The 12453-nt window shown below is 52.3% G+C and overlaps 4 protein-coding genes across 5 annotated transcripts; 3 read left to right on the top strand and 1 right to left on the bottom strand.

The window, feature by feature from the left end:
• Window positions 1-716: 716 nt before the first annotated feature.
• AAFC00_003532 (uncharacterized protein) lies at window positions 717-1623 on the top strand (the record flags this gene model as incomplete). Its single annotated transcript, XM_069343015.1, has 3 exons — window positions 717-963; window positions 1245-1329; window positions 1386-1623. 3 exons carry the CDS (start codon window positions 717-719, stop codon window positions 1621-1623), a joined length of 570 nt encoding a protein of 189 aa, XP_069200830.1.
• Window positions 1624-2165: 542 nt separating this feature from the next.
• Window positions 2166-4331, top strand: AAFC00_003531 (uncharacterized protein; the record flags this gene model as incomplete). Its single annotated transcript, XM_069343014.1, has 1 exon — window positions 2166-4331. One exon carries the CDS (start codon window positions 2166-2168, stop codon window positions 4329-4331), a length of 2166 nt encoding a protein of 721 aa, XP_069200829.1.
• A 929-nt stretch (window positions 4332-5260) lies between these two features.
• Window positions 5261-6432, top strand: AAFC00_003530 (uncharacterized protein; the record flags this gene model as incomplete). Its single annotated transcript, XM_069343013.1, has 3 exons — window positions 5261-5601; window positions 5839-6199; window positions 6331-6432. 3 exons carry the CDS (start codon window positions 5261-5263, stop codon window positions 6430-6432), a joined length of 804 nt encoding a protein of 267 aa, XP_069200828.1.
• A 306-nt stretch (window positions 6433-6738) lies between these two features.
• Window positions 6739-10080, bottom strand: AAFC00_003529 (uncharacterized protein; the record flags this gene model as incomplete). 2 transcript variants are annotated; one of them, XM_069343012.1, is made up of 3 exons in its annotated part: window positions 6739-9515; window positions 9566-9709; window positions 10002-10080. In XM_069343012.1, the coding sequence occupies 3 exons, from the start codon at window positions 10078-10080 to the stop codon at window positions 6739-6741; spliced, it is 3000 nt and encodes a 999-aa protein (XP_069200826.1). The 2 variants fall into 2 exon arrangements, with proteins under 2 accessions (XP_069200826.1, XP_069200827.1); XM_069348095.1 differs by having other exon boundaries at window positions 10002-10077.
• Window positions 10081-12453: the final 2373 nt, after the last annotated feature.

The following is a 12453-nucleotide window of genomic DNA, read 5'->3' as shown; positions in this document are numbered from 1 at the left end:
AGGTATGCGTAACACGCATGGTCCGACGACCCGAGCCATTACATGCTGCAGTGTTGCTTACCAGTATTTCTGTTTCGAGTCTGCTCATCAAACCGAGATCCGGAGATGATCAACATAGCGAGCTCACATACCTTGCTCTAGCCTCCGCCTGACAGATGCTTCATAGATAGAGCAGAGTCGAGAAGCCGCTGGAAACAATCGACGAAGCAGGGGCATGATCTGTGACTGGAAAGAGGGATTAACAATGTGAGTTCTAGCCCCGACAGCGCCTGACAGCACTGTGTGCCGCCGTCCTTTTCGAGATGAAGACAGTCCTTTTCGAGATGGAAACAACAAGGCTGCATAGTTGAGATGCGTGGATGACCTTTCGCACCCGATCTGTCACTGTAGGGTGTTTCTCCGGTTGTCGACGAAAAGGTAGAGCAACTCGGATGCACATTATGATTGCCTTGCAAAACGGCACATGATGAACAGAGAGAGAAGACCAACAGCAGTGCAGTGGTGAGTTGTGCACGGACCTTCGGTCAGGAAAGTGCCGTTGCAAGTTCAGATCAAGCAAGCACAAGCAGAAAGACGGACGTGAGATTATTCCATTGTATTGTTATTATCTCAGCCGGCCACGGTCTTTGTAAAGGTATTCACAGCTGATCGTCGACCGACTCAATTCCTCCATTTCGCCTCTCTTTGCACTCCACCCCGTGGCCTCCTCCTACACAATGTCTCTCGCCGTCACCCGTATGATCCTGCGCCGGCCGCAAGTTGGACGCATGACACTGCGCCATGCTTCCACCACCACCGAGGCCGCCTCAGCGAAGGCAAAGGAGACCGCCGGATCCGCCGCTTCAAGCGCTTCGCAAGGTCTTTCCAAAGTCACATCCACCGCTGGATCTGCCCTGAGCAGCGCTGGCAGCGCCCTCAACAGCATTGGCGGCCGCACCGGAAAATTGATTGGCTTCGTTCAGTGTACGTCTCCCCAGCCGCCACAGCACCCTGTTGCCATTGAGCGATGTCTGTCGCGAGTGAAGAAAGAGTCGGCTGCTTTGTATGGACTCTGGTCTCGGACAGGCCTGACGCGAGACTTCCGTACATCCAGTCCCATCACAGCTGGGCCGGCGTGATGGAGCAGCTCTCCTTGCGAAAGACTTGATCTCGGGCGTCGTTGGCTACCCTTGCAATCTCTTCCGAGACTGTGGAAACATATCCATTGAGCGAATCATGAGCGCTAACGTGACTTTGAACGACAGCCCTCGTCCCTCCTACTGTCTACTACTCCAAGGTCGGCCTTGAGCTCGGCAAGCTCGTGTTTCACGGACAGAAGATGAGCCCTCCGTCAGTAGCGACAATGTCACAAAACATCAATTATTCATTTACTGATTATATAACAGTAACATGGCTACTTTCCAACAGTATGGACAGAACATCCTCAACGCTGTGAAAAACCCCAGCGCAGCAGGCGCATCAAACCCCTTCCAGTCCCTCAGCAAGCTCCGCAGCATGGACACCCAGCAGCTCGCGACTGCCGGTGTCGTCGTCGCCGAGGTGGTTGGTTTCTTCACCGTTGGTGAGATGCTCGGACGCTTCAAGGTGATCGGCTACCGATCAAGCGCCACCGCGCACCACTAGATACTTCACTAGATGGAGTGCCAGACAATGACAAAAGGTCGGTGGGAATGCTCGATGGTAGATTCGAGGAGGAATGCAGTAGGCAGAGAGGTGTAAAATACAGCGCTTGCACACAATCGACGGGTGTGCATTTCTGTAGAACTTGTACATCAGTCTAGACGGACAACGAACAGATTTCCTTCCCAAACAGGCTTCTTCGCCACACGTGCGTGAAATGTCAATCACTTGCAACAAGACAGTATACATGTCATGCTTCGATCGGGTGCTCTTGGACAGTGTCCCAATACTCCAATAACCGATTTCTTAAGCCCCAATAGCAGTATAAGATCATGTACTAGGCACAAGTCGCGACGGGCGGAAATTCGCCGCACGTGACATGATAATCATCAGATAAGATAAGATGGACGATTCCCTTAAGGGAAAATCAGAGACTCGAAACAAAAGTTTATGGCGGAAGGTGCACATTTTATATAAATATCTTCCGACTTCACATACCGCAACAATAGGCTTCAAACCTCTAACAGATATTTCAGACGCCTGTCATGGATCCATTACGGCTACTAACACGGTCCATCAAGACAAATAAAAAGACACAGCCTGGAAATGGAAATGGTCAACTGAGGCCTTCTGCTGGGCCCGCCAACAATCCACAACTTTTCCAGGATAAATCAACAGCCAACCGCAAACGAAAAAGGGGATCGGATGTGCAAGATGCGAGTCTGAGGAATGCGCCTGCTCTAGATTTCTTTGGTGGATCCGGAGGAGCTGGCGCAAATTCAAATGGAGAGTCTAAAGCCTCTGCAATTGATGCACCAGTAGCTGTGGAGAAGGACGTGGCTCCTGTAGAACAAGAGAAGATTAGCCAGGAGGGATATAAAGAATTGTTGAAGAGTCATAAAGTCAAGGTCACTCTTCTGAGGCATACCTCTTCTGATGAGACTCCTGTGGTTCAAAAAAGTAAAGACAAGAGCAAGAGCAAGAAATCGGACAAAAAGAGCAGTTCCTCGTCAGCTTCATCAACAAAACATCGGGAACAGCTTTATCCTTCTCCCGTCACTGACTTTCGTCGTCTTCGCTCTACACATCACTTACCGCGCACGCTTGCTCAAAACATTGAAGACCAGGGTTACACCACCACTACTGAGGTCCAACTTGCTGCCTTGCCACTCCTGCTTGATCCATCAACTTATACCGAAGCCACTAAGACCACTTCAGTTTCGAATACAGCTGTCGATGTGTCCTCCGAATCTATTGCTATAGACCTGTTGACCATCGCTCCCACGGGCAGTGGCAAGACCCTGGCTTTCATGATTCCTCTAATCAAGGCCATCATGCAGCTGCGACACCACTCGAAGCAAGACCAGTCCTCGTCGTCCACTCAACCCGCCTCACGCGCCATTGTGCTAGCTCCGACCAAGGAGCTTGCGAGTCAAATTGCAAACGAGGGCAGGAAGCTAGCACTCAACACCGGAGTCAGGATCACCAATGTCCGAAAAGGCATGCGTCTTAGTGGGAGTGCAGGTGATTCTGCGACGGATCAAGAGGGTGCTGTCCCAGCGGTCAAAGCTGATGTCCTGGTCTCAACTCCTGCAGCACTTCTCAACGCTCTTGGATCTGCATCCTCAGCTGTAGAGTCCGGCTGGACAGACTTCCGTTTCTTGATCCTTGATGAAGCTGACGTTCTGTTGGACCCTCTTTTCAGAGAACAGACACTTTCGGTGTGGAACGCGCTTTCTAGTCCTGCATTGCGAGTCAGTTTCTGGTCAGCTACAATGGGCTCGAACATCGAAGAGCTTGTCAAATCGACTATGGATGCACGTGCGAAAAGACTGAAAGCCAATGGCTCAACGTTATCTGAAGCACCCTTAGTGCGTCTCGTGGTCGGCCTCAAAGATTCTGCTGTGCCCAACATCGACCACCAACTCATCTACGCTGCCACTGAACAAGGAAAACTAATGGCTCTTCGCCAACTCCTACACCCAACCCCTACGAACGCCAACGACCACCCCGTCCTTCGCGCCCCTTTTCTTATTTTCACCCAAACCATCGATCGGGCAGCCGCATTGCACTCGGAGTTGCAGTATGATATTCCTCCGGAAGCAGGTGGTATCTCGAGAATTGCTGTTCTGCATTCGGACTTGTCCGAGGTGGCTCGTGACAATATCATGACGCGCTTCCGTAAAGGTGAAGTCTGGCTCCTCATCACCACCGATCTGCTTTCTCGTGGTGTTGATTTCCGTGGTATCAACGGTGTCGTCAATTACGATGTACCCACGTCCGCGGCGGCATACGTCCATCGCGTCGGACGAACCGGCAGAGCAGGCAGGGAAGGTGGTGTCGCGCTTACATACTACACCGACGACGATGTTGCCACCATCAAGACCGTGGCCAATCTTATAGCGGCAAGCCAAAAGCTCCGGGGTTCGACAGGAAGCTCGAAAGATGTACAACAATGGCTGCTCGACGCCTTGCCCACTCCGAGTAAACGTGACAGGCAACAGCTCAAGAAGCGTGGAATCGAGTCGAGGAGATCTGCCACTGGCAAAGACACCAAGACGGGCGCCGGCAAGACTCGCATCAGTACCAAGAGTGGTTATATCAGGAAGATGGAAAACAACAGGAAAGGGGCCGTGGCCGCAAGCAAGAATCAGCAGCGTGAAGAAGTTGGCTCGGGCTCGGAAGGCGAATTCGGTGGCTTCGACGATTGAGTGTATACGGGAGGAGCATCATGATATCTAGAAATCTGCAGTATGGACAGGGTCCCCCTTATCCCGATTAATTCGTAGAATACTATCGCAATCGAAGTGGTCTACCTAAGTGATTATGCCCTCATCTTTTCAATTGTTCTTCACGCAATCAGACTTGTGACCTACGTACTGCGTTCAGCCATTGTGTCTCCGGATCCTTGATCTGGAAAATCCAAAGTGGTGACTTCTATACGAGAGGTCACTGTATTCTTGAGTCTATACTCGCTGTAGTATTATGGAAGTGATTGATATCAATGAACAGGTTTCCAAAATTAATACAGTATACACACACCACACCGAAACCTTCTCAACTACAAACACAGTCGCACAGAAGCGGCTACCAAGAAGGGAAAAGACAGAGAAGGCACCCTGCTCCTGTTAGAGATGCAAGGAATTACTCGAACAATCCGAGACGGCCAGCCCATCACCCAGTCACTCGCTCTCGCTCCTCACGGTACTCATTACCCCGAGATGTGGGGAAAACCAAAACCACACTCCACCATGACCGCGACTTTTTCCTGGGGGAACACGGGGAACAGAGTCCGAGCGAGGAAGTTAGTAAGTCGACTATATAGAAATGGATAAAGAACAGCGAAGGTGCCGAAAGACACCTGGTCGTGATCTTCTCCTGCGTTATTCTTGTTGCTTCCTACAAAACGAACCTAAAGAGACACACGAGGCCCCGGGATAAGGTATATCGGTTGTCAATCGCAAGACATCAGACCACGGATCATACTTGATATGATATAGCTGCCTGCCTCATTGTTATTCCCAAGTGACTCGATCCACTTGCTCACTCTTCCTCTCCTCTCTGGATCTCTCACACGCATATTCGAACCCGAAAGAAGTAACCAAGCATCCCCATAATCCAACCCCAATAACAAACAAACATGTCACCCGCCCTGCTGCACGAAAAAGTAACAGCAATAACCGGCGCCGTGACCGGCATCGGCCGCGCAATAGCCCTCGAATACATCCGACAAGGCGCAAAAGTAGCCGTGAACTACTACCCCGACGCAGCATCCGAAGCCGCATTCGAGTCACTCGTGCAAGAAGTCGGCGGCGATGGCGACGACGCAGATGAGAGAAGAAGCAGACTCATTGGTTTCGCGGGGGATGTGTCCAAGGTCGAGACGGGGACGGGGTTTATTGATGCGGTGGTGCGGAAATGGGGCAGGTTGGATGTTTTTGTTAATAATGCTGGCGTGTGCCAATTTGCGGAGTTTCTGAGGTGAGTATCTTTCCTACGTCTTCTTTACTTACGTTCGCTTTTTGGTTGGGGTTCCTTTCTCTTGTATGAATGGTGTGCGGTGATGGGGCGAGTGGACTTGAGTTTCCTCTCCCTGGGGACCAGAGCCATTCCCACACCCGAGACACAGAAAGATGGAATCGAAGCAAACACAAGAACACCAGAAACGCACAACACTATCATATCCAAGACATTGACCAAACATTCTAAACCCCACAGCCTCCCCCCGGACCTCCTAAAATCCACAATCGACATCAACCTGACCGGCGCCTTCCTCGCAATCCAAGCAGCAGCGCGCCAAATGGTCTCACAAACCCCCCAAGGCGGCTCCATCATCGGCATCTCAAGCATCAGCGCCCTAGTAGGCGGAGCAGGACAGACGCATTACACGCCGACCAAAGCGGGCGTCTCGTCGCTGATCCAAAGCTGTGCGTGTGCGTTGGGACCTTATGGGATCAGGTGTAATGCGCTGCTTCCCGGGACGATCAGGACGGCGTTGAATGAGGAAGATCTTAGCGATGAGGGGAAGTTGAGGTATATGGAGGGACGGGTGCCGTTGAGGAGGTTGGGCGTGCCGCATGTGAGTTTTCCCCCTGCGTTGTTCTGCTTTGCCTTTTCTCCATTTCGCTTCCTTGTTTATGTGTCACCTACTCACTCCTGCTTCTCGATGGTCACAACAACGCTGGAAATGGATCACTAACGCCTAAGCAGGATCTCGCGGGCCCGGCAGTCTTCCTCGCATCGGATCTATCAGGTTACGTGACCGGATCCCAAATACTTGTTGACGGAGGAGCCTTTGTGAACTTCCAATAGAGAAACAGTTGTCAAGAATGACATAATTAAAGTAAGATTTTTTTCATGGCAATTATGTACATGCAGTGAGAGTTTGGTGCAAGAAAGCCGATGCCTTGGTCCATCAGACAAGCGACAAGATCAACAATATCCCCAGTGGAGAGGACATACAAGAATATTCCTTGTTGATGTGAGAGTTTGAAAAGGCAGCAATGACAGCCTGCCCACGGCCAGAACCTTCCCTGTCGTGACTCATATCATAAAGAAATCCAAAAGATTAAAGGACAAAAACATTATTAGGTTGGTTTTATGTCACCCGGATTAATTTCATGTGGACGAAGTCCGAACTCCTGTCACAGCATCGCTTTTCTCAGCACCGCCAGTAGTAGCAGGATCGGTATCGCCTTTGCTGGATTCGATGCCGTCTATTCCTAGTCCAGTCTGGTCGACAGAGGAATCGGGTCTTTCGACAGAGCCCCCATCCAGTTCTGCGATCGCCTTGTCCTCGGTCGCACTTTCGTTGCTGATCTCTCGCAAGGCTGGTGGGCGCTCGTTCCTGGCCCGAGCCTTTGCAAGCGAGATGGTCTTCTGGTTATAGCTGGTGACGACTTTGCCGCTGGGGTCGTAGTCGATTGTCGCTTTCATCAGAGCTGCCATCCAGAGACGTCCCTCCTGGCGGCTGTTGACAGCGAAATAATGCACAGCCGGCTTGGTGAAGTTGACTGCTTTGCTCAATCCCTGGCGGGGTGGCACAAGCTTGAATATGAAAAGCCCAGTCTCCGAGTCGATGGATGGTTTCGAGGCTAGATCTGTAGCCGCCGATGTCTGGGTAGTGGTGTTGGCTGGCATCACAGGAGACGAAGATGCACCGGTCAATGCCGCATGTAGGCCAGTCATTCTTTCATTTTCTGCCGGGAGGACGCGATGTGAGGAGATATCGATCAGACCTTTCTCCTCGGTATCGTTCTCGGAGTAATAGTAAGACAGTCTACGCCCACGAAGGACGAAGAGGCGGGGTTTCCACGAACCCATCAGATTGGACGATTTCTTTTTCATCCATCCACTATAGTCACATCCAGTCATCTGCTCTGCCGGAGTCCGCTTCTCCAACCCACGTGTATAAGCCGAGGTCGACTTCTTTGTCTTTGTCTTGGGCCGCGCACGAGCGGCTGGGGGTGGAGGAGCGACCAATGATGATGAGCCCGTAGAAACTCGAGATTGAGTATCTGGCTTTTGTATTTCGATCGACGGCGTGTCGGTAGACGGTGTAGTGGAACCTGTGCGTGTGGGCGATGTGATTGGCGATCCTTTCAGATTACTCTGAGCTCTCTTTTCGTTTTGCGTGACGGCGTCTGACGCCACGCGCAAGCCGCCCACACGTGGCTTCGAGAAGAAGGTGAAGGAATGCGATGCTGGAGACGGCGAGTAATTTGCCGAGGACGCATCACTGTCGGCTGTGATGGATGACTGGCCGTACTCGAGCTTCGTGACTATAGGTGAAGCAGGTTCCTGGATGGCGCTGAAAGGTTTCGTGCCAGTGGTGACCAGAGGACTGCTGACGGCGCGATGACCGGCGGCCTTGTCGAAGGAGAATTGCGCCGACTCAGGCGACAAGATGGGCGAAACGGGTGCTCGCATGGACTCAACGCTCGCCACTCTGCCGTGCGATCTGAACTGGGTGCTGTGTCTTGCCGAGTCCGTCACTGCGCTAGCGTTCCGTGCGTGCATCTGGCTGGATCGTTTCTGCAAAACATTGCGCTTGTTCCGGTTCTCAACTTCGTTTCCGGAAAAGTAACCTCGGTCGATGTCTCCAGGAGAGTCGGGATTGGCAAAGCCGTAGTTGCCGACGGAAAGGTGGTCGCTGTGTTGAGGGATCGAGGTGTGAGGTTGTTCTTGCACGGAAGAGCGGCGCCTGGACGCAGCAGCTGCAGATGCAATTGCCAAGGGCGAGGCGCCAGACGACGATTGACGGTGTTGAGAGTAGCGGGATGTGGCAGGAGGAGGCGCTGCGTCACCAATGGAACCCAGCGACGAGTGACGTCGGGAATGGTTCAGGCTGCGGATGGAGGCAGCGCTGGGTCGGGCCATACTTTCTGGGCGCGCAGTGATCGAATTCAACGATTGTAGATGAGCGGCGAGGGCAGGTGATGGCTGAGTTGCGAAGCCCGCAGAGGTGGGAAAAGAGGAAGAAACAGGAGCCGCCGTTGAAGGTCTCTGGGGAGGAACAGTAATGGAGGCACTCCGAGTGCGGGCGACCTCGTTCATAGACATAGAATCATCGGCCGCGGCAGAGTAATCCGATATACTCCTCGCCATCCCGGGGATCCCAGCGGCCCTTGTCTCGTCCTGCAAAGCCTTGATCTTCTGCCACGTCTTGAGGCGGCGGCCGACTGAACCGAGCTCAAATTCCTTGATGAAGACGGCCGACTGCTCCATGTGGAGGATGACTTCGCCCGAGATTTCCTGTTCGCGAAAGATGTCGCAATGCTGCTTCTCGACCCCTTGCTGCTCGAGGTATTGGGCCACGCGAGCGGGTGTCCAAGCCATGACCTCGCTCTCCGTGTGTAGATGTTGCTGTTGCTGCTGCTGCTGCTCCTCCTCCTCTTCATCTGTCTCGTGTCCATTAATGTATGACAGGCGATGCGCGTCATGCGAATAGACACTGTCGGCGTCTTGATTGCTTCGATTTGTACTCAGATGGCTTTGTCGCGGGGTTCTGAGATCGGTGATGTGCTCGTCGATGACGCTCAGCGTCTCGTGCATGACAGAGTTGTGCTGTGGTGCCAGTGATTGAGTCGTGCGAGTCGACGGCGGATTCGCTGATAGTGAACTGCGTGTGGCATCTTGGATTCCATTGCCGCTCGAGCTGAGAGGCCTCTGGTTCGATAGGTCGCCCGAGTATCTCGCATGGACATTGGCATTACCATTGCCATCGAACTGCGCAGCCGACGGCGGCGCGGCACCTGACGAGGGTCGAGAGGAGGCGGACGCATGCTGTTCTGCGGGCAAAGACGAGAGTGTCGGACTCAGGGGGCCAAGTCGAGGGGTTCGTTGCTGGTTCGAAGAGACGGGCAAGGTGGCTTTGGGTGCCGGGGTTGTGTAGACTGCGATTCTCAGCGGCGAGAGCTGTTGACTCAAGTGAAAGCCCGCTTACCCTCTGGAAAAAGGCCAGTAGTACCATTGGTCATATGACGGCCAAGGAACCAGCCATCGCCGAAGTCATCGTCGCGTTCGATGAGTTCGATGCGATCGCCCTTGGCGAGGCTCAGCTCATCAGGACTACGAGCGACGAAGTCATCTGAGTTGGAGCGCTAATTAGCTTTCCTGTATGTCATGGACCGAGGCCATCGTAAGACAACAACACGGCGTGGAGATTCCGAGCGGGGGTGGAAGAGTGATTCTTGGAGTCGACTATCGCAACCAAAAGTCCGGGTAATGTGATGAGGAGGAGTCCGGAAAGTGATTTGTGTAACGGAAGAGGTATCATATGCGCTGTATTGCTATGGAACGAGAGAAGGGCAAGGGTGATAATGCAAGTTCGCGGGAAGGATGACACGATAAAGACAGCAAGTAAGAGAGGATTGACTTACGGACAACAAGCAGGATGGAGCCTGGGGGGGCTTGATGCTGCGCATGGGTTGGCTGTCGCGAGCTTGAAGAGGCCATCATGCGCGCTGCTCCCAGCTCGATGGCGTGCCTGAGATGGGCTCAGGTCAAGATGTACTGCAGAGAGCAGGCAGGAAATGGGACGTGGTGATCATGAATGATTGTGCGCGCGCAGTCAGTATGTGTTGAATGTGTGTGGAGTAAAAGTAGAAGTCCGGTACAGTAACCCAAGACAAGGTAGAAGGTGGGATGAGAAGAGTCTAGACAAATGTAGTTTGTATACTAAGTATAGTGGTGATGATGATACAGACACAGTACGATACCGTAATGTGTGCTCTGGGCCGAGTCATGCGCGACCGTTCATTGGACGAAATTGCAGCGAAACACCGTTGTAAAAGCGCTGCTTGCGCTGCATCTTTTAAATTCCATTGATCAACCGACGTTTGGCTTGCTCTGTCTATAATTGGAGTGCGAGTATCTTACCCTGAGCGCCAGTTGAGGAGATATGTCTTTTAAGGTTCGCGTGGGTGTGGATTGTCAAGTTACCGACACTACTATATCAGAGCCCCTCTTTGGCTGGACCTTGTTGACCAAGTCTAAACATCCCAAGATATCTTCACTGCATCCACTCTCTCGTCTACTTGTTACACCAGACATGGCCCATCAGGCGCAATGATCTGTGTAGTCGAGAGACATCTGGAGACGGAGAGTGGAACGACAGTGGGTCCGGCTACAAGTAGAATGCTGTAGCTCGCGTTGCAAAGCTGGACCCGCCAGCCCTTGCAGTGCAATGCTACTCCCTTCTTTTCCTTGCCCGGCCTTATCCTTATGTGCCCAGTTCAAGACGCCCGTCAAATTGCGGAAGCGCCCTTGCGTCCTCGTTCGTCTATCGTGTCGAATCACAACAGACATTCGCGAAAACATGTGTTCGGAGGCGCGCATCTGATCTGCAAGTATAAGTAAGTCAAGGTACCTTGCCTGGACATGTCAAGTGTGAAGCGTCTTCATGACTGCATGAAGTCTACGCGCCGGACCACTAAATGCACTTTGCTCTAATTGGGAAGGCACGTCTTACTGTTTGCCGACGCAGCTGCGCGCTACTTGGCTGACAACTCGGGAAGGTGCAGTGTACAGCAATTCATGAAGGAGGCAAAAGTATCTGAATGTGCGCCATTCCACCACGGCACTGTCATACAACGTCTAGGACATTTGAAGAGGAAAATCTACTTCCAGGTAGTCAATGAGCGGACGGGATCTCCATGTTGTTGTCCATTTTCCCGCCATGCCGCAACACCTCAAACGTAAAAAGTCGTACCATGATATAGCCACATCCAACGCGACTGCTCAATTACTGCTTGGTAAGACTCACCCAACACCCAGCTGGTTACAAAATGCGTCGGTCCGAACAGACGATTACCGACAATGTCGACAATTATCTCGCAATGCCAATGCCACTGGTCCTGAAACTGCGGTGTCTCAGCCCACACAGCATGCCAGTAGATCTCAGAGCGCCATACCAATTGCGCAGATGACGCCTGTACCGATTGTCGCCCAGCCTGATTGTGGTCCATCAGGTTCACACATTCTTTCTCCAATCATACCAGGCCCAGTGGCACCAGCAACTGCCCCGATGGCTGGCGGACTCCACTCACGGGGTCTTCCCTCGATTAATCATGCTCACTTCCCTCCAACCCCTGCCTTTAGCGAAGAACCAGCTGCTGTTCCTTCCCTTCACTCTATCCCTACAGACAGATGTGCCACCGGATCCGTGGCTGCTTTGACCGATCGTACAGCACTTCAACCGGGAACATGCGACAACGCAGAAAACGTCTGCTTGCCCCCTGTATATGCGCAAGTAACTAAGAATTTGTTGCACTTCGTCGAGGCTGCGCTGCGTGAACGAAAAATGTCCCACATAGATACCTATAGACTACAGCAGCTGGCAATAGCTTCGCACGCGTATGATGTCTTCTACATCACACTGTTTCTCATCCTGAGGGCACGACATGAACCCCGGGTCAGATGTCTCTTTCCAGATGTTACAATCTTGAATGCTGCGAATACCTCCGGCATAGAGGATATTATCGGAACGGACACTCTTCTTGGCCCACAAACGCGTCGGTTTGTCGATGCTCTTCCCTCATACCTTCAAAGTGTGCAGGAATCGATGGGTACGTCTGTGTTCGCACTGCTCTTAAATGACATATCCGAATGCTTGACAGTTCAACATGACTGGCCATTGACATGCATGGTCACTGTGCGAGATCAAGTTCTGCCCTTCGCAAATGACCTTGCAAGACTTGGGATGAGGAGGAGCTTCATCTTCCAAAGAGTCGCCTTTAGCTATGCTGTAGAAGTTCTGTGGGGTCGTGTATTCAGGAATCACCCACAATACCCTCAGTTCTTAAGGCGAGCTTATGAGCACTTTATTGAGGA

This window comes from Neodothiora populina (genome assembly GCF_041146345.1).
Source record: "Neodothiora populina strain CPC 39397 chromosome Unknown canker_contig_16, whole genome shotgun sequence".
NCBI classification, from domain to species: domain Eukaryota; kingdom Fungi; phylum Ascomycota; class Dothideomycetes; order Dothideales; family Dothioraceae; genus Neodothiora; species Neodothiora populina.
Note: the sequence above shows the minus strand (reverse complement) of the source record. Positions and strands in the feature narration are given on the sequence as shown.